The sequence below is a fragment of the Thermobia domestica genome, chromosome 14, assembly GCF_964235325.1.
Source record: "Thermobia domestica chromosome 14, izTheDome1.hap1.1, whole genome shotgun sequence".
NCBI classification, from domain to species: Eukaryota; Metazoa; Arthropoda; class Insecta; order Zygentoma; family Lepismatidae; genus Thermobia; species Thermobia domestica.
In genome coordinates this window covers 173,690,901-173,713,245 of record NC_137467.1, presented here as the reverse complement: position 1 = coordinate 173,713,245, position 22,345 = coordinate 173,690,901, and the positions used below count along the sequence as shown (strand labels likewise).

General features: G+C 37.7%; 1 protein-coding gene across 1 annotated transcript in view; it reads right to left on the bottom strand.

The window, feature by feature from the left end:
* rk (G-protein coupled receptor rickets) overlaps positions 1-22,345 on the bottom strand; it is a 604,059-nt gene that overhangs the window by 78,228 nt on the left and 503,486 nt on the right. Inside the window, exon 4 of the mRNA XM_081739199.1 lies at positions 18,009-18,080. Within this exon, the coding sequence (XP_081595325.1) occupies positions 18,009-18,080 (72 nt within the window). The remainder of the gene's footprint in view (positions 1-18,008; positions 18,081-22,345) is intronic.

Here is a 22,345-nt window from a genome sequence, read left to right as displayed (position 1 = left end):
CTCAGCGGAGCCACTGCGTGACCCTTCCTTGTAAGTATTGTTGTGTTTTGATGTGTTCCAAGAAAGTGAAAACTGCACCTAATGGCAACGAACATGTTTCGGGAAGCTGCAAAAGCAAATATTGCTTTAAATGTAGTAACATATGCTTGTAGTATTTACTGTCTTTCATTTTCTAACAGTAATAACACATTTAATAGCATGTGTGGAATTAAAAATTAAGTTGTTCAATTACCCCCAGTTTCAGTATAACATCTACAAAACAAGACTTGTTATTCATTACTATGATTAATATTATCCTTTCTATTTATTTGGTTTGCAAATTTGTTATTAAATATTCTGATAACACAATTTTCCAGACAGAATTTTAACACTTTAATCGAAACATGGATCTCTGAGACCCAGTGATAAATTTTAAAACACAATGGTGTTTAAATTTAATTGACCCTTTTATTATAGTATCCTATTAGTATCCTATTAGTTATTGAACCTTTCGTCAAACAAAATGTTAGCATCAACCTGGGAAACTAACATTGGCATACAAATATGCAGATGTTGTATTTCCCCTCACTTTTAACGTCCAATCGCCACCACTGCTCTCTTCCTATATTCGTCCTGTCAGGAGTACCTCAAGGTTCTGCTTTATCACCTCTATTGTACATAATATTTTGACCGATTTTCCTTTAATACATTTCAAAGAAAATATAATACAAAATTGACTTATGGGTCTCTGAGACCTTGTGTTTTTCATAACGTTTCTGAAACTCATGTTTCGGTTAAAGTGTTGAAAATGTTCATGAGCAAGGAATCAAATCTCTTCTTACACCTTCGTTGTTTAAGAGCTAGTGCCTACTTGCGTTGCTCTTGTCAATTTACTTAATAAAATATGAAATATGAAATATTTTAACTGAAAAAAGACAGTATCCTATTAGTTATTGAACCTTTCGTCAAACAAAATGTTAGCATCAACCTGGGAAACTAACATTGGCATACAAATATGCAGATGTTGTATTCCCCCTCACTTTTAACGTCCAATCGCCGCCACTGCTCTCTTCCTATATTCCTCCTGTCAGGAGTACCTCAAGGTTCTGCTTTATCACCTCTATTGTACATAATATTTTGGCCGATTTTCCTTCGCTTCACCCCTGGCATTTATTTATTTCAATATGCAGGCGATACTGCTTTTCTAGCCTTGGGAAACACTATTCGTCAAATTAACACGTTCATCTCGACGTGCGCCACCGGTGGTACACGATCTTTATTCATCGCTATAAGTTGCTTTTGGGTTTTTAATTAGAAAAGTAGAACAGTGATATGGACTTTCTATGTTATTGCACTGTGTTAAGTGTAAATATTGAATACGATATTTTGAATACGCTGAAGAAAGAATGGCATGCACCACCGGTGGCTCACGTCGGGCTTTTTGAAAGGCAAAGCTTATTCATTACTATCAGATGTCAGGCTGAACGTGTTAATCAGAGTTTACTAGAGGCCATTAATCGCTTCACTTGTTGGTGCACCAAGCGATTCATTCCACCTCGCAAACGTTCTAAGGTCCATCAAAACCCGTCGTTGCTCTCACTTCAGGTTCACGATACGCCAATCATTCCAACCGTCAGTTATCTAGGCATAATTTATTATACTCACTTAACGTGGAAAGCTAATTTACAGCTGCCAAATCTAGCAGCGAATAAACCTTCTGAAGCACTGGACAGGTACGACCTGGGAACTTCACCCGACCATACAAAGCATTCATTCGTCCAGTTCTCACATACGAGGTTTCCTGCCTGGATTTCTGCACCTGATTCCTTTTACGAAAAGCTAGGAATCCTCGAACGGAATGCTTTCTGCATAGCCCACAACGTTCAGCTACCCAGCCTAGGGTGACCAACCGTCCCGTAAAAACGGGATTGTCCCGTTTTTTCACTGCCATTCCCGGTGTCCCGAAAACTTCTCCCGGGACGCCAAAATGTCCCGTATTTACGTACATTGGGTACAAAAAACCTTTCGAATCGCTAAAATTTCCTCATTTATATTATTATTTTCTAAGCTATGTGATTATATTGGAATGTGTCTAATTACTGAGCAACTTCATTACGTTTGCAATATTGGATGTGGTGGCTGCACTGTTTTTTACTCTCTGTATCGGGCGGTGGAAGAGGCGCTGTCATCGGTACAGTACAGTGTTTTCGTGATTTGACTAAGATGTAACATACTTTCATTTACGAAAGGTGACCAGAAGTATAGAACTATAAAAGTGAAAGTAATAAGAAAACTAGTTGTAAATGAAATAATGTTTAAAAGTAAGAAAATGCAAATAAAAGGAGTTAGAATCCGATACTGAGCGTAATTATAAATCCTGTCGGTGATAGATTTGAGCGCTCATATATTTTTAGTAATGTTTTCAAATATTTCATTTTTTGTTAGCTGCTGATAGTTACTTATTATCTAATTAATTCCACAACCTATTCAATAGGTTTTAAAACGAAAAAGTGAAAATTTGCCCTTTTTGTGAGAGATACAAAAAGAGGGAGAACAGAGAGGGTAAAAAAATATTTAGGGGAGCAACCTATACAGAAATAAAAGGTGTCCCGTTTTTTCTAGTTGACGATTTGGTCACCCTAACCCAGCCCTACCAGAGAACTCTATGGGGAAATTCTTATTCCTAAACTATTCCTAAATGTAGAAGATCGATGCTTACGGATAAGTAATTTGTATATTGCGGAAAATTAGTATTACAGAGTAGCTTAATTTTTTATATTTTGTAAGTTTTTAACTTTTGTAATTAGTGTGTCAAGAGAATTTCTGCCTCAAGAGATGGAATTTTGTTTCAGTTTCCGCCATCGACACAAAATATAAACAACAATAACTACCAAATACCAAGAAATTGCCCAGGCAACAACAAAGAACTATTTCTATTTAGGAAAAAAAAAATAGAATTTTCTTCGTTAGTTCCAAACCACTACGTTTTTTACAAATTACAAGAAAGAAAAGAAAAAATCGGAAGTTGTTTGATGTTCTTTTGTTAGATATTGCCGTGAACGTGACAGGCGAGCCTCCGGACCACAAAATAATGAAGCGAAAACACGGAAACTTTTGACACAAAAGATTTAGAAGAAGAAGAAGAAAATGGATTCGCGTGCAAAACTAACCTAAAATAATGAGAAACAAAAAGCCCGTACGAGAAGCTGATCAAAATGTGTAGTGTGCATATATATATATTTAAGGAATGTTTTCATTAAGTTGATAGCGTAATATCACGCTAGAAAAACGGTTTGAGGAATATTTTTGTAAACTCCCTCACCAAGTTATGTTGCGAATATAACAGAGCATGACATCTTTTGCATAACTACTTCCAGGAAGTTCGCCAGGATTTGCAAAATTTGGGACTGTATCAGGTTGTAGGAGGACTAGAGGGGAAATTCTAATTTATGTATTTACTAGCAGAAGTGTCCCTTCTTTGCACGGGGAGAATAAGTTTATGCAAAGCATTTAAACCGTTTCCCCCTTAGAATCGCATTTCAATACTAGTGTAATGACAAAAATTCGTAATGGTATCAGTGGTGGGCACTAAAACCGATTTTTCGGTTTTTAGGAGAACCGAAAGCGTTTTTTGAAAATTTTCAAAAACCGGTTTTCACTGAAACCGCTTTCGGTTTTCTGCAAACCTGATTCGGTTTTATCTACCGAAACCGGTTCCGTTTTCACCGGATCTGGTTTCAGTTTTCTTCAAAACCGCTTAGATTTTTTTTCAAAATTAGTTCTATTTGAGATCAGAATAGTGTTTAGTTGTTCTTTGAAAACCAATTCCGTTTCCACAGAAATCGTTTATATGTTTTCCAAAAGTTTTCACCGAAACCAGTTTCAGGGAAAACCGAAACCAGTTTCGGTGAAAAAACCGAACTGGTTTTGGAGAAAACCAAAACCGGTTTCGGTGAAAAATCGAATCGTTTTTTTAGGAAAAACGGAACAGGTTTTCGAGAAAACCAAAATGTCGGTTTTCGGATTTCGGTTTTTCTAGAAACCGGTTTCCGTTTTTTAAAAATAAAAACCGGTTCTGTCCATCCCTAAATGGTACCTCTTTCCTAGCTTCCCCTCCCCCCATGCCTATGGGGCTGAACTCGTACTTAAGACGGCATCTGGAGCGGCACTATTCATCTCAGTTGCCCAGAAAACTATGGATTGCATACGAGGATAAGTCAATAAGTAACTGCAATATTTTTGTATTTTTTCTCAGGTTGGCTTTACACCAAACGCTAGATTTCATCCTTGGCTTCGCCTGTGGTAGGTTGCAGTGTTATTTGCACTGTTGCCAAGTAAATATGGTCGCGCCATTTTATTCTGATTCTGATTAAACGTAAACACATGTGTTCATTTGCGTTCCATTTTCCAAACCTTCAATGTGAAATCCCTCAGAAACTAGAACTTGCCGAATGAATTTTGAGTGGAGGTGTTACACCGCATATCCCTTTAGATTCGGTCCTGACGACACCACTGTATAAGCTCCACACCCGAAGCTACGCCCCTCCCAAGTCGGCGAGTACTTTCTACCCTACCCGATTTTCCAAATACGTACTCAACTTTCCAAATTCTTTAATTATTAGTTTTTAATTTATTAGCTTCGCAACTAGAGAAGTTCTTTCTGTCGCATGCTGAACTTGAAAACAGCCCTGATTTTTCAAAAGCATTTTACTTAATTCGGTCGTAAATTGTAGAAAAGGCGCTAGGCGATCTTCTTCTTTTTCTTTGTTTTACGCTATCCATTATGAACAAACGAAGAAGAAGAAGAAGAGAAAGACTGTAGCTTTCGTGAATACAATTATCTCACGTGATCTAACAGAGGGAAGACATATCACGGAGTCGGGAAGCGAACTCCAAAAGACATAAAACTGTTTTTCTCTGTAGAGCAGGATGAGGGATAGTAGGCCAAGCAGAGAATAATCGATTCTTATCAACCAGAAGAAATGAATAATACGTACATTTATATGAACTAGTACATACAGAGTTACGTTTTACGAATCTAAAGAAACAGGTTGCCAGGTCATGAATTACACAATTGTTTTTGGGACAAATAATTAAATCATCGTAAGGCGAAAATTAGCTCTAATAAGGCTGGCAAGTGTCTATTAGAACAGAAAAGTTTAAAACCATTATTTTCATTATACAATTACTATTATCATTACTTATAAACGTGGAGATCTTATAAAAAGTTAAAAATATAATAAGACTTTAGAGTAGAACTAAAACATACCGAAATCGGTATCAGTACCTAAGTTTGAATGCCAAAATTTCGATATTACTCATACCGAAATGTAGATATACTAGCTGATGGTGGCACCTACGCAGGGCCAATTTGTGGGAGGCAATTGCCCTCCCCAGGGAAGCTCCCCGCTGTTCAAGGGGGAGGGGCATTTTAAGACACAATTTTCTTACTCCATATGCAATACGAACATGAAATTATGAATGAAGCATCAAACAGGTTCACTACATTACATAAACAGAAAATGAAATGAAATGAAATCTTTGTTTTACGTCCCACGATTATGACGGTTAGGCTAAAGGAGACGGTGATGATGAGAGATGTGTGAAATGGTAGAATGAAGAAAGTGGGAGGAAAAGGAGGAACTCCGAGAAAACCCACGAGCACGGTGTTTGTCCACCACAAAGTTCACACGGCGATCCAGGATCGAACCAGGGACCCCAAGCACCGGAGGTGAACGCTCTACCACTGAGCTACCACGCCCCCTATTACATAAACAGAATAGCACACTAAAGATAAATAAAACAAAAATGAGTCGTTGGCCCATTTCAGTAAAAAAAAAAAAATGTCTACTATTAGGGGTTTTCCAAATAATATATATTGGTATGGTTTTGAGGTTTGTCAATATTGTCACCTTAATTAATTTGTCATATATAGAACGGGTCTAGGGGCGTAACAAATGGCCCCACAGACCTGAAGTGCAGGAGGGTTTCACAGGTTCCAGGGGACCAATAAAGAGTAAGAGAAAGATGGAAAGAGGTGCCCAAGAATTAGAAAAACAACTTTTTCTAGGGGGTCCAAATACGCGGATTAATGTTTGCCCCCTCCCCAGGAAAAATCTAAGTTATGGGGCTGTACCAACGAGAAAAGAAATAGATTTTCAAGTTGTAGATTGTCAACAATTTTGTAGAAGTCGTTTCGTCTCGATTGGGTCCGTTGTACTCACTCATTCCTGGCGTAAATCCAAATTGTTCTCCTAACTGACGTTTCTTCCCTTAGTCTCCCAGGTTACAATTTTCTGCCAAATCTTCACGGTATGTGACATTAGTCTGATTCTTTTGTAGTTTTCACAGTCCTATACATCTTCCTTCTCTTGAAAGAAGGTAACACTATCCCTCCATTCACTTTTACTTTTCATAAATTTTGTATCAGATCAGTGGCGGCTTTAGCGGGTAGGCCGGGTAGGCACAGGCCTACCCAAATATTTGAAAAATATATAAACGCTAAAATATACAACAAAGAGTAAATAAATTTTCCACTATTTATATTAATGGTAGATAATTATTTAACAAATAGCATCAACTAGTACAGTGAAAGTAATTTCCTACTATCATTAATCAATCAAATGTATATATATCCGTAAGGGAGGGAGCGGGCTTACCCAAAATTAAAATCCTAAATCCGCCCCTGCGTCAGATCCCATACTGTAACTACATGTTCTGATCAAAAATTCTTCCATGCTTCTACAGGTATGCCTCCGGATCAATCACTTTCCCGTCTCCATTTTCTTTAACGCTTTCTCTATTTCTTCGCGACTTACCCATGATGTTGCTCCAAGATTTGGAATTCCATCGCTGAAAACTTTTCTCGGATTTTCTTAAGTTAAAAATTTTCCGAAATAACTGGTCCGTCTTTCTTCAATTCTCTCTTCATCTTTATGCATCAATCCTTGGTCATTTTTAATTTGCCTAACATGAGTAATATCCTTTTTTTTTTGCCTTGTCTCTAGTTTTTGCAACTTGTATAGCTTCTTTACTCCACCTGGTGTTTCGAGTTCGTCATACATTCCATCCCAAGCTTACATTTTTGCTCTACTCATTGTCCTCATTTCTTCCTTATTAGCCGCCTCGGAGCAACACTTATCTTCTTCTTTCTTGGAAGGATCCCACTTTTTCTTTGCTTCACTGTTCGAGTTAATAGCTTCTTGTACTTCCTCGTCCCACTATCACACAGCAAAAAGTGAGGTGTTAAAACAACACATAATGACTGCCACTTCAGCGTGTTACTTGTGTGTCAATTCAACACCAAGCACATCTCCTTCAGAGTATATCAGAAATACATCATCACTGGCTGTGAGTATTTGCATTGTTTTTTTATTGTTTGGTATACGCAAAGCTTTGCGAAATATATTTCGTATTTATGGTAAGTAACTAATAACATTCTATGTTTTCTGTAATCGATCACAATAATATTGTTGTAAACTTGTGAATCATCTGATAACAGTTACACAGATAGCAGTGCTTCCATCTACTTTCTTTATCTGCTATTCTTGTGTCTTAGCACGTATGAATAGAAGATGGCAGAACTGTTGCCTATGTAACTGTTGTCAGACGATTCACAGGTTTACAACAATATTATTGTGACTGATTATAGAAAACATAGAACATTATTTGTTACTTGGCATAAGTGCCAAATATATTTCGCAAAGCTTTGCTCATATTAAACGATAAATATCAATGCAAATTCTCCCAGGTAGTAACGAGTTCTTTCTGATATGCTCGGAAAGCGATGTGCTTGGTGCTGAATTAACACAGAAATAACACGCTAAAGTGGTAGTCATTTTGTGTTGTTTCAACACCTCATTTTTTACAATGCACGTTTCTTTTCCTGCAGGGAGACTGTTTCCTGTTAATGATATCTTGATTTCTGAAATTTATACAAAATTGTTCGAGTCCTTTATGAGAAAATCACATATGTTTTCACCTTCTAGTAAAATATCCCTATTTTTGAGGATAGGAAGAAAATTCAAAACCCCTGTTCCTGCTGTTTAGAGAGTCTTATAAAAAAATCTTAAGTTTGGTCTGGTTATGTTAAACGGTTCGGTCTCTAGGCAAGTGAGCGCACTTGTTTTGGGATGAGAAGGTGGATAAATATTCAAAGCTCCGGCTTCTGGTACACTCTGTAAAGAAAAAATAGCGACACTTGCTCGAATATGGTTTTCGCAACATACTTTAATCAATATGATTTTTCACATGAATTCCTGATAATATTACAATGCATATTCTTAATGAGCAGTTAATTCTTAATACTTGCGCCAGAGTTTCAGGCTTTTGACATGAATTTAATGAATTTATATGCATATATAAGTAGCTATGTGTGTTTTGAGCAAAATCGTTTATAGGAAGAGTTATACATAAAACTGAAAAAGATCAACAACAATAGCAGAAAACAAGAAATGGAATTTCTTAAGGGTAAGACATATTATGTGCAAACATCGGGAAGTACCATACACCAAACTAGTATTTTGTATGTGCACCATTGGCTTTCTGCAGTGCAGCGAATCATCGGAGCCCTTTGGTAACAAGGCTATTGCCAATGCAACCTCGATTTGACGGAATAACACCCGGATTATCTGTTCCTTGAATTCCATTCTGTTTGAGATAGTTGTCTATTGAATCTTCTACTCATATTGATCCACAAATTTTCAACTAAATTCATGTCAGGTGAGTTTGTAGGCCACAGAGTCTCTAAATAGTCATATTCTTGAATCACGTATTAACGATTTTCGCTCGGTAACATGAAGTATTATCGTCCTGGAAAAGGAAGTAGTCCAAATTTTCTTCAGAAAAGTCGTCTTTAGCTGTTGTAAGAACTTTACGTACTAGAATTTGAAGATATTTTCGTGCATCAAACGATCCTTCACATATATCCGTTGGTCTGATGTCTTTAACGGTGAACCAAGCCCATACCATCACTCAGTAACTGAATATTTCATCTCTTAAACAAAATCCTTGTCAAGTTCCTTGCTTGTTCGTATCCACAACTTCACACCACCATCGTTTCCCTCTATTCTAAACTTCTTTTCAACGAAGAAAACGACGTGCTTCCAGTTGTCATAAGTCCAAGTTGCATATCAACTCACAAAACTACATGTTGAAGTCCTCTGTGTTTTGTCAGTTTGGACTTTCTACGCGGTTTCTTCTTTGTAATATCCTCGTCATACAGTCAAGACAATACAGTTGTACGAGTAACTGCAGTTCCAAGATCATGTCAAACTACAGAATTGATTTTTGGGGAAATCGGCAGTGCTATTGATTTCATTTAGCAATCTGCTCTGGGTGATGCTTTCTTTCTTCTTACACACTGTTGACGAAGGGACGATTTGATATGCTGTTTCCACTTGTGGATTACTCTTCCTGCCGTAGAATCATGGATTTTCAGTATTCCATCTATTCCCTTAGAGATTTGCCTTAGCTGCGCAAAGCAATAATTATGTCTTGTTCACATGGCAATAAGTCACATTTCTTACTCATCTTATTTGTTTACAGTCCACATGTAGCAACAATATCACACACAAACAACGCTGCACAACAACAATTTTGCCACTTGACACTGTTTAAACAATGAGAAAGCAAAGAACAATCATAACATGCTATTTACCTCAGCCTATACATCACAAATGCAATGCAAAATGCTCACTACAATAATTTACGAGACGCACTCAGTGCCATCTAGCGAAAATATTACTGATACACAAACAATTGGCAAGCGATGTCGTACATCACAGGTGTCACAGATAACGCAAATGAACTATCCCACTCTTCATTTCCTTCTATTTCTCTTCTAACGGGCTTCAACTATTTTTTTCTGTGTAAGTTAGCTTGAGAATTGAGGTGTCGCTATTTTTTCTTTACAGAGTGTAGATACGTCTGCACCCCCTACATATGTATTGTAGTGGAAGTCAGTGGTAGATTTAGAAGGTAAAAGCTGGGGGTCCAGCCAAAACACATCCATGATAGATATATCATGAGTTTACAATTTTTCATGGGTCCTGCAGAAGTATACAACTTAAGAGTCTTCATCCCGGCGAAATTAAAATACCGCTAATTTTACACTGTGATATCTTCAAATAGATAAAAGATAATCGAAATGTGGAACAAGGGCGTCCTAGACAATATTATTTTACATGAGATACCGTTATCACGACTCACTTATCTGCTTTCGATTTCGAGCCATTTTGAAAATCGGCATTTATTTACGCGTTTCTAAACAGCTGAAAACGGAAAGCCACTAGGTGACTTGTGATAACGGTACCTCACGCAAAATAATATTGTCTAGGGCGCTCTTGTTCCATATTTCAATTATCTTTTATCTATTTGAAGATATCACATAATTACTGTAAAATTAGCGGTATTTTAATTTCGCCGGGATGAGGACTCTTAACTCTCTCCCGAGGAATGTTATGACTAAGTTGGTCGTTGATATTGTGGACCTCAAATATTGTTTTACACACTGCATTGCATATATCTTTGAAAGTTTATAGTAAGCCTTTTATTCTTTATTGGAAAAGTTTTGAAACATTAGATATAGTTTCAGTTATTGTTTTTCTGTTATGCAATGTAGAAAACAATATTTCAGGTCCACAATATCAACGACCAACTTAGTCATAATATATAAATATATAATATCTTCAATTATTTTTGTCGCTCCGAAACTGGGGCAGACGGGGGGCTCTAGACTCCAAGCTATATCCGCCACTGATGTAGGTTAAATAATATTAAGGCGGATCACCACCCGGAAGTCAATACATATTTTAGATCATTCACTTAACTACTGCACAATGAAACGTTACATATTATAAATATTGTACTGTAAGATAGAGTTATGTTTCAGCTACAACACAAGATACTCATTTATTTGGTTGTGTCTTTTGATATCGAAAAAGATAACAAATAAAAGATGCATATTTTATTAGTTTTTCAATGAGCACACAAGATGGCACTCGCTTTTAGATCTTACTAGAAGTGCTCAGTTTTATGAAATGTTTATTTCTATGCGTAAAGCATTTTAAAGTAACGATCTTATTACGAAATAGATATATTGTTTGATCGTTTTTCGTGTTATGTTTCACATTTTATTTAAATATTAATTTACATTTAAGGAAACACATTTTGATAAGAAACTTGCGCTGAACGCCATAATGCGTTGTTGCCAAATTTGAACGTTTACTATGGTAGTCATAATAAGAAAATTCTTGGATTCTAGCGTTGCAGTTTGAGAAGCGGAACTTAGCTGTAAACTGCGGGAAAGGTCGAAAACTAATTTCTCCAGTAATTATCCAAGCAGAATTCCATCATTACTTAATTTATTATCTGGCGTCAGTAACACTCGACACTATTTGGCAACGCGGCACTATTCAAGCAGCGTTTAGCATAGCACCGAGAACACCTAGTGATCCACCTTAAACTACCCTTTAGTACACAAAAGACCAGTGGGCAGCGGTGACTCAGTGCCCTCCTTGCTGGTCTAGTGGCTAGCATGTGCGCCTCTAGTGTATAGGGTCCCGGGTTCGATTCCCGGTGGAAGAGCCTTTGTGATTTTAACTGTCCTCGATGTTTCTGTGTTCGTGTCCCTGTCATTCTAGGTGATTGGAAAGAAGTCAAGTAAACGAGTAAAGCAAGTAAAATTAAGTAGTAAGTAGTTCAAGTAAGTTACTGAGACATGTTCGGTGAGTCAGTTAACTTTTAAAAAAAAGTGGTAGAGCGTTCACCTGTGGCGTATGATTCCTTGGTTCTATCCCAGCTCGCGCCAAGTGAACTTTGTGGTGGACAAATACCGTGTGCGTGGGTTTTCTCGGGGTTCTCCCGTTTCCACCCACTTTCTTCATTACACCATTTCATTCTTTTCTCATCATCACCATCTCCTTTAGCCTAGCCGGCATATACGTGAGACGTAAAACTTAACATATTTCATTTTTACAAAAGAACAATTACCTTTCTGTTCCTCCGTTTGCCTACCCCCAAGGAATTAAATGTGGCGTCGTCACTGATATCTTTTTAAGCATGTAGTTACAGTACGATACATGCAAATCTGTTGAACTCTCGAATTTGATTTTTTTTTCACCATCGCCATACTCTCTTCTCATAATCAGTAGGTTCACGTCTCCTTTAGCCCAGCAGGCATAACTGTGGGACGTTAAATTAAATCAAACCAAAATCCTTTGTTGCCCGAAAGTAAAACAAAAAAAATTGCAATTTATGCAACATAGTAACATTGTTCCTCCTTTTACCAACAAAAAAAAAAAAAAAAAAAATGTCACGGCTATTCAATGAACATGAAATATTCCGATCTAATCAACATGCAAGATCGGGGCGTGTGAGGTTAGAATACACTACTACTACGTACTAGTCGCGTACCACAAGAAGTTGTACAGTGTTAGTGGAGTATTAGAAAGAGGTCAATAACAGAAAAGTTCTCAATTTGTCTTCACGTGCTGAGAGTTCTTTTATTCTCCAGCTTAAAAAAAAAAAAAAAAAAAAAAGTATGGTTTATTAAATACATGCAACAATTAGCAACATTTCAACAAAAGGAGATTTCACGACCTACATAAGCATATCTTGTGTAATGAAATATGAAAGATGGATTTGGTTGGACACGAACCTACGTTACTCCATTACTTGATACGATTTTTAAAGACGCGATAATAGCACGAATACCCATTTCCCTTGGTCTATGATGCATGTATTCGAATTTCATCTGACATAAACTTTTCCCCCTCAAAAATCACCTGCTTTTAAACTTACAAACAAACATTTTGATAAAGCAGAAAATATTTCTTTCTTCTTTGATTGTATTCAACACATCAGAATAAGTGCTCATGCAAAGTACTTGGCAATTTGACCGCCATTGGTTGGCAGAAAAATGTATTTAATGCTCCCGTCCCTTATAAGATTTTCCCCTTCTGGCAAAATAGTAGGCTTTTACTCGTGATATTATTCTAATATTTTTAACAACCGGTTATATATACAGGGGTGTAGCCAGGAGGTTTGTGTAGGGGGGCCCGTCGTTTTTGAGGGGGGGCCAGCTACAATGTACAAAGCCAAAACAATGTTTTGCTGCTAGTGTTTTTGAGGCCTGAAAGAAAGGAAAATTTTCGTTTCCTATTTTAGCTTCTTCTTCGTGTTTATTATTATTATTATTATTATTATTATTATTATTATTATTATTATTATTATTATTATTATTATTATTATTATTATTATTATTATTATTATTCATAAATTATATTCAATATAACTTAGTTTTTATTACGCTTAATCAAGAGATACTGCCCGGGACCAAACACTATACTTTTGTGCATAATTATAAAGGTAACCAAGAAAGTTCTGTCCCTTTTTGTGGAGGTCTGTGTTCAATTGGACCTCAGACGGTAAGTTGAATGCGAGTGGAGATAAGGCGAACGTCAGTTGTTGGTGTGGGTATATCCAACATACTACCTGGTTGTGGCAATTCAGACACACCGTGAACTTGCGTAAAGACAGAGGGAACATGGGACATCCACAGAGCATCATAAGAGCATGTATGCTGAACGAGTTCAAATGGAGGTCAAACGCCGCTGTAGCGGGACAGAAGTTGGTGTCGTGAGGGTGTCGTGACGACACGAACAATGCAGCGATGGTTTAACAAGTTTAAGAACGACAACGAAACACCCGAAAACACCACGTGCCAGAAGACCAACACATGTACAAAGAGGAACTGGGACTACAATTCAGTATGTGGTGAAACCATTCGGCAGCACATCCATCAACTTGTGAAGCACTACAAGTTGGGTCGATGGGTCTCTCATATTTTGACTCCGGGCCAGAAGGCAACGCGCCAGTCGCCTGTGTTTCGGAGACATTTCTGGATAGGGCTTGACATGTGATAAAAAGTGTGTCCTATACGAAGCTCCACGGCACTATCATCATTGGTTAGCATCCCATGAACCGATTTCAAAACAGCAGAAATCAGCACTGTACCAGAAGAAGGCCCTTCTGTGTGTTTGGTGCATCGTGCATCGGGAACTGCTACCAGCTGGTAAGAGTAGCAATGCAACTGTGTAGCGTCAGCAGTTGAGCTGTGCTCAACAAAAACTCAAAACTCTGGAGCCATCACTTCTGAATTGCAAATGGGTCCTCGTTTACGGGGCAACGCTAAGTCCCACGTGGATAGGATGACTCAGGACACCATTTTCCGCCTTGGATGGGAAACAATATTGCAACCACGGGTATCGCACCGTCCGATTATCACCTGTTCCATTCTTTGGACAATCACCTTAGAAAATGCCAGTTCAAATCCCCAGTAAAAGTCCAAAATGCACCTGATACTTTCTTCGTTTCACGGCCCACCAAGTTCCACCGCGATGGATTGCATGGCCTTCCAGAACGTTTTCAGAAGGTCGTCGATGCTGATGGGGACTATTTTTGATCTTCAAGGTTAGGTGACATATCGATGTTCGAAGGTGGTGGGTGAAAACTTTTCTGGGTTACCTTTATATTTAAATTTAAGACTTTGTATACAGAACCTATCTACACAACAGTGGTGCCCACCCCCCCTTATGTCCATGACGCACCCCCCCGCAATTGTCTATCCATAGGTATTCTTCCATGAAAAAAAACTTTTCGATTAATTTTACCCCCCCCCCCGTCAAACATATTTATATAGATTTTTAACCCCCCCCCAAATATTTCAATGACGCAGTTTGCGTCATAGCCCCCCCCTTGTGGGCACCCCTGCTACACAAGATTGATTTTCTTTGAAATTTCTTTATGGTTTCCTGACAAAAATATTTATTTATTATTCATGACTAAAAAACATAATTATTTTATTACACTGAGTAGAAATAAAAGAGAGCGAATGAAATCCAAATTGAATAAAAGCATTGTTTCTCACCAAATTTTCCGTCCTCTATGTCTTTTAAAACACTTGTTAAAGCATATAAAATATACTGTACTTACAAATCAGTTTAGTATCTTTGTTTTATGGCTGTATTTGTAATACCTTGTTAAAATGTTTGTCTTCAAACTGTCAAAATATAAATCGCAGTAAATTGTGTAATCTGCTCTCACAAAAAAAGTATTCCTATTTTTCTATCGGTATAAGGAAGAGATACTATACTATTTTTCAATCGGTATGGAAAAACAATATTTCTCCATATTATTTTACCGTAAATTATTAATTGTCAATAAACTTTGTTACTTTTAAATGAATGAAGCGAGATAATTTTACTATAATGTTTTAAAAGCTGGTCATTTGGAGGGGCCAGGAAACCATTTGGGGGGCCTGGCCCCGATGGGCCCCCCTTGGCTACACCCCTGTATATATATATAGGGTGGTAGGTAAATCATCCGAAAAACTTTGGGAGGCGATTCCTTATACGAAATGAAAGAAAAAAGTTCTAATAAACATGGACCGAAAAACGTGTCCTTTCAGAGTTATGATCCATTGAAAATTCAAAAAATCACTTTTCAAAACTCCCTGACTTAGAAACTATAGAACCTATCCCAAGCGGTTTAAGGAATTACACAGGAACTAGTATGTATTCTATTTAAATATCCATGTTTTACCATCCTCCGTTATTTATAAAAAGAACTGTAAAAAGGAAGTTGAAGTATAGGGATACTCATTTAAGACATAGTGGTACGTTCGTTTCGCTGGTACCGGTGAATTCTGAAACATGGATATTTAAATAGAGCGTATACCAGTTAACACCAGTTAATACCAGTTAACACTTCACACCGGAAATTGTGGAATTATTCAGAATCACCCTAACTTCAACATACTTTCTATATGATGGACAGTACTATGAACAGACGGATGGAGTCGCCATGGGATCACCACTATCACCAGCAGTTGCGAATTTCTTTATGGAAGATTTTGAGCAAAAAGCATTAGAACTGACACCTTTCAAGCCGTCATGTTTTTATAGATTCGTAGATGATACGTTTGTCATCTGGCCTCACGGGGAGAAGACACTGCATTTGTTCCTAGAATTTCTTAATAAACAACATAGTAACATCAAGTTCACAATGGAGATTGAAAAGGACGGATGCTTGCCATTCCTGGACATTCTCATCCGCCGGAAGCCCGATGGTAGTCTCGGCCATAGCGTCTACAGGAAACCTACTCACACTGACCTCTATCTCAATGGCAACAATTTCCATCATAAGTCACAGCGAAACACCGTCATCAGCACACTAGCACATAGAGCGAAAGACATCTCAGACGAAGAATCCCTCCCTCGAGAACTGGATCATCTCAAGAAGACGCTACTCCAGAATAATTACAAGAAGCATGATATCAGTTTGGCCCTGAAAAGGACCTTTTCTGAACAGAGGAAATCCAAAGGAGAAACTGAAGAACCATTGAGTATAGCAGTTTTACCATACACTGGACAACTTTCTGGAAAGATCTCTTGGATTCTGAAAAAACAACATTAAGACCATACACAAGCCGCCACCAAAAATCAGAAACTTACTTCGCCCGATCAAAGATGACTTGGGCTTAAAGACACCAGGCGTGTATCGTATACCCTGTGAATGCGGAAAGGCTTATATAGGACAAACAGGACGCACCATTGAACAACGTTGCAGAGAACATGAAAATTACATTAGATTATTCCATCCAGAAAATCAGGTTTAGCTGAACACAGTTTAACAGAGGGCCATAACGTTTTATTTAAGGACACATCCATCATTACCAAGAGCACCAATTACTGGACCAGGATAGTAGCCGAATCTCTTGCCATAGTTCATGAACCGAACAACGTTAATAGAGACACTGGATTTCAACTCAGCCCCCTGTGGAACCCGGTCATCAGTACCACAGCAAAGAAAACGACACACAAACATCCAGATAACCCTCAGCCAATCAGTACCACGGATTACGGAAGACAGCCAGCCAATCACAGCTCCACTTTTCAGATTGAATCAGCCAATCAGGAACCAGCATTTTCAGCCAATCAGGAATCAGCATTTTCGCCAGTCCAGAGTATATATTACTTATATCCGCTGATGTCTACATAATTGCCCTGATGATGAGAACGATGAAGCTCTCGAAACGTTGGCCTATCCACCAGTTTTCACCTGGCTGATTGCTCGAGAAGAACTTTATCAATCGCCAATTTGTTATAAAATTACATGGCGAGCAGATTTTATCTGATCCCAAACGGTTATAGTCGAATATATGCGGTTAAAGGAGCATTCTGATTAGCCGAATGCAAAAGACCTCAATAATTTATCCCTCTACAAGCGAAGTTCCCTTGATTGCTTCTGTGGCCAAGTCGGAAGAGCGTGCGGTTAGTAATCCAAAGGTTAGTGGTTCGCGTCCACCCTAGACTAGCCCCTAAAGTTTTTTTTACTTGTTTAAAGTGTTGTTTAGAATCACCTTAATGTAAACACATTACGCATATAGGCTTTTTAACATATTTTGGGGGAGTAATTTTGTGGTTCATTGACGCTTACGACATGGGGAACATACCTAGAATATACTAGGCATGTTCCCCAGGTACATGTCAGGCATGTGCCTAGGGGCGGACATAGACTGTGACTATCACTTGCCATCCATGTGATTTCTTTCTCAGAAGTATATAAGGCACATACTGGACACATTCCCATGTACCTGAAGGAACATGATAGGCATATGCCTGGTATGTAATTGTGCTGTTAGGGTACTGTCTGTAGGCTACGGTATATTGGTTGTATGAAATAATGCATACACGTTTCATTTTACGCTTTGTAACCTTACTTCCTCATTATCCCTCGTACTTTTTAGAAAGATTGAGGGCATTTAGTTTTAATTGAGCGATTCGGTGGTTGTTGGAGGGCGGCTTTTTCTATATAACCATTTTGGTGTTTCTTCAGTCGACTTATGCATTCAACACCTTCTTGCAACATCTATTCCAGACTTTGGGTAATACTTTTGATAACTTTAATTTTACGAATTCATGCACATTCTCCAAGTTTGTAGGTAATAGTAGTAATGATATACTTACAATGATGTGAGTTCTTTTAATCGTTCTAAAGCTCTCCAGGGGCCTTCGAGTAATCCACAGTTTTGGAGAGATCTGTAAATAAAGAAAAACCAGAATTTTATTACGATGTACATTCCACATTATTATTAAGAAAAGATGAAAAACTAAAAGCTAAATGAATGTACAAATATTACATATTCATTTATTCAAGGCAGACGGAGTCAATAATGTATGAATAAAATGTAAATTTTGGAACCGTTAGAAAAATGGAAATTGACTGTTCTATTTTTTTGGATAAAGAAATGACACCTATTTTACATTCTAAATTCTTGGCCTACAGATAAATATTTATGACATACAGGAGGTCTCGATATACAGTTTGAGTTTACAATGCTCACTGACACAAGAAACTTAAAAATTAAGATGTAAATATTTTCGCTTACATAGTTAGCGAGGTACTTACTGACCACGTGGGGAAAACTAGTTTCGCTGCAGGCCGTAGCACACTGAGAAAAAAATTGTAGGTTACATGCGTAATTCCTGTAGTTTTTACACTTAACGTACAGCAGACGTATAACTGAAAACGCATGTTTTATAATACTTTCTGTATAAGTGTTCCATCTATGCGTACTTTCAGTATGAAACAATGTAGGTGGTCAGGATCTCACATACAAATGGAGGTATATAACATATAGCTGACGAAGGTAACATAAGTATATGCATGTGGTATACGGAAAACTGTTAGAAGTCAGACATCCTGCAACGGCATGACGTAACATCTAGGGGCAGTGGCTATATAGCATACGGATAACGTATGCTCCGTACTGATTTCTATAGTAAGCAAGATGATACCGTATATTTGTACAATATACCGCTGTCCGGAGAGCGGATTTTTCTCTGTGCAGAATACGCCGTTACGCAGCGTATGAGAAATGAAATTGGCGTCTTCCAATACGCTTACCTACGCCATTTTATGTTTTTATGTTCAAGATGGACCTTTTAAATAACTTTTAAAGATCAATCTTAATTTTGTAACCTTATCTCTTTTCATTAATTATAATGTTACTAACAATTAATTATTATTAATGACAAAAAAGTAAATACAATTATAGACACTATTGAACACTATAAATTTACAAAAAAAAAAAAAAAAAAAAACAGTTACTAAATGTAGAAATTGCGGTCGAAAGTACTAAATATTATTTAAACATCAAGTAGTATAAAAAGTATTGAACCGTTTGCGCACAAAATGGCGTTACTATCCTAAATCTAAGTGTATATGAGTCGCAGCTGGTCAGACTTCACTGCAGGGTCTTCACTACAGCAAAATTAAACTACCACTAATTTTAGAGTTTTTTCTATAATATCTTCAAAACAAATAAAAATATTCGAAAAGCAGAAACGTAGTGAACTAGACAATACGATTTTGCATGTGAAACCTTTACCACAATTCACCTATCTGCTTTTGGTATGCCGCTATTTAGAAAACCAACAAAAAAAAATGCTAAATCCATCTTCAGTTCCAAATCGAAAGCAGATAGATGAGTTGTGATGACGGTATCACATGCAAAATAATATTGTCTAGTGCACTACGTTTTTGCTTTTCGAACATTTTTGTTTGTTTTGAAGATCTTTCAGAAAAAAAACTTTAAAATTAGCAGTAGTTTAATTTTGATGTAGTGAAGACCCTAAAGTCGTTTGACAGCTGGGAGTTGAAGCTAATAATGTGCAAAAGGTATTGAAATTCGTACAGCCAGACGTAAGGAATTGTGACATGAAGATGAATGAAATAAACTGTACTATATTTTTCAATTTCATTTCGATACAGACACAAATGCTGTGCAGGCCTCAGAAGAAATTTGTAGCAGTGTTGGGCAAATTTCAATTGAATTAACAATTAACAATTAATCTGTAAATTTAATTGTTAATTGCAATTAACAATTGAAATAAGTAATGGTTAATTGTTAATTGCAGTTGGCCATTGAAAAAGGAGAATCAATTGCAATTGATCAATTGATTGAAAGTAATTGCAGTGGAAAGTAATTGCAATTGAATTCTGTAATTCAATTGCAATTGAAATTAATTGGTAATTGATTCAATTGCAATTGATTTCCACAGCAATTACTTTCAATTGATTGATCAATTGCAATTGATTTTCACTGATTAATTTTCAACACTGTAGTTCAGAGAGGGCGTGGGCAATGAAAACTTTAGCCACGACCAATTGACTCACCACCCGTCGTGACCCACGACCCACCGTGACCCACTCTGACCCACCACCCACCATAAACCACTCTTACCCACTGTGACCCACAGACCCACCAAAACCCATTGTCATCAACTCTGGCCCATGATTCACGCCCTCTTCTCTACTGACTAAAGAGTTTAAACTTGTAATAAAACAAGCCTATAAAATTATCACTCATCGGAGTTTGAATTTCTACGATCAGTCGCTCAAGCACCGCACTAATACAATAACGGCGGATCTGACCTTTCTAATATAAATAAAATAGAGTGTGTTCGTGTGTCTGTCTGTCTATCTTTGTGCGGCCTGTGGACGAGACGAGTGGACCGAAACTTTTCAAAATTTGGTCACGGGTAGCTTGGTCTAGACCCTAGACCAAGACGAAGAGTTTTTTTTTAATTCCTTACTAGGGGGTCTCCATTGGACGTTTACCTGGACCGGGCTGGGGACCAGAAAAGTTGACCGAGAATTACCAAATTTTGATCAAAGATACCTTGGTCCAGGTCCCACACCAAGGCAAAGCGTTTTCAACAAAATTCGAACCAGGGGGTCTCAGGGGGGCGTTTACCCGGACATGTAAAAGTAGAATTATATCAGTGTCGATTTCATAGTTTTCGCGGTCGCTGAGATCAATGGTGAAACTCCGATCGCATTAACTTCCAAATTCACCGTATTCGGCTGCGGGCCGTGGGTCAACGGGGGGGGGGATACCGAAACGTAAAAGTAATCCAAAATGACCGATATTAGTGTCAAATCCAAAGTTTTCGTGGTTGCTAATATCAATGGCGACACTAGCTACTATTAGCGATGACTTTCAAATTCATCCACCGTTGTATGTGGGCCTTGGGTCACCAGAGGGAGGAATTCCGAGACATGTAAAAATAATCGAAAATGACCGATATTAATGTGAAATCCATAGTTTTCAAGATAGCTGAGCTCAATGGTGAAACTCAAGACCGCGTTTACTTTCATATTTAGCCCCCATCAGCTAAGAAAGGGGGGCATTATAAAGGGGATCACGAGACATGTAAAAATAATCCACAAAGACCGATGTCAAATCCGTAGTTTTCGCAGTGGCTGAGATCAATGGTGATACTTTCATTAGCGATGATTTTCAAATTTAGCCACCATTGTATGCGGGCCGGGAGTCACCGGGGGTGGGGAATTGCGAGACATGTAAAAATAATGGAAAGTGACCGATATTAGTGTCAAATCCATAGTTTTCGCTGTCGCTGAGATGAATGGTGATACTTCCACAGGCGTTGACTTCCAATACAGCCCCCATCGGCTGTGGGCCACAGGCATTGTTTTTTTCAAAACTGGAACCAGAGGATTATAGGGACTTTTACCGGCATATGTAAAAAGTAGTAGAAAATGGCAAATGTTAGTGTCACATTTATAGTTTTCGCGGTAATTGTTGGGGATTGGTGGGGGCCAGAGGAGATTTTTGCACAATACGAACCAAGGGGGTCTGAGGGGTGGTTCACCGGGACATGTAAAAGTAGTAGAATTTGTGTCGAATCCATATTTATTGGGGTTGCTCAGACGTATAGTGACACCCCCGATAGTGTATACGTTCAAATTCAGCCCCCATCGGCCTACCCATTGAAAACACATGTACGTTGTTGGATATACATTCACACAAAATATATCCAATTTTAGAAATGTTTCTTAATTGTTCTCCCGTTGTTCAGTTCGTTTACATTGATATTTTATCTGATCCATGCGAAGAACGGGCATAACAGCTAGTACGAAATGGTAAAGTGTTTGTTATGGAACAAATTACAATGAATTCAATTATATAGATAATAATTATAATTAATAATTATTTCCTTGTTGAATTATAGATACTTTTCAGTGGAAAACTGAATAAAATTTAAAAGTCCCAAATCAACGTAAAGTAGACCAACGTAAAGGAAAAATGTATAAAATTTTCCATATAATTAAGCTTACAAACTTAAATGGAAATTTAGGTTAATTACATGGAAATTTTTTGTGTCGTTTTGTGCGCCTATTTCCTCGTTTTCTGCGTCACCGGAAACGGGTCAATGTTATCCTACAAATATGGCGGAACAAGTTAATGCTCTTCCGTCAGGAACGATTTCGAGGTCTT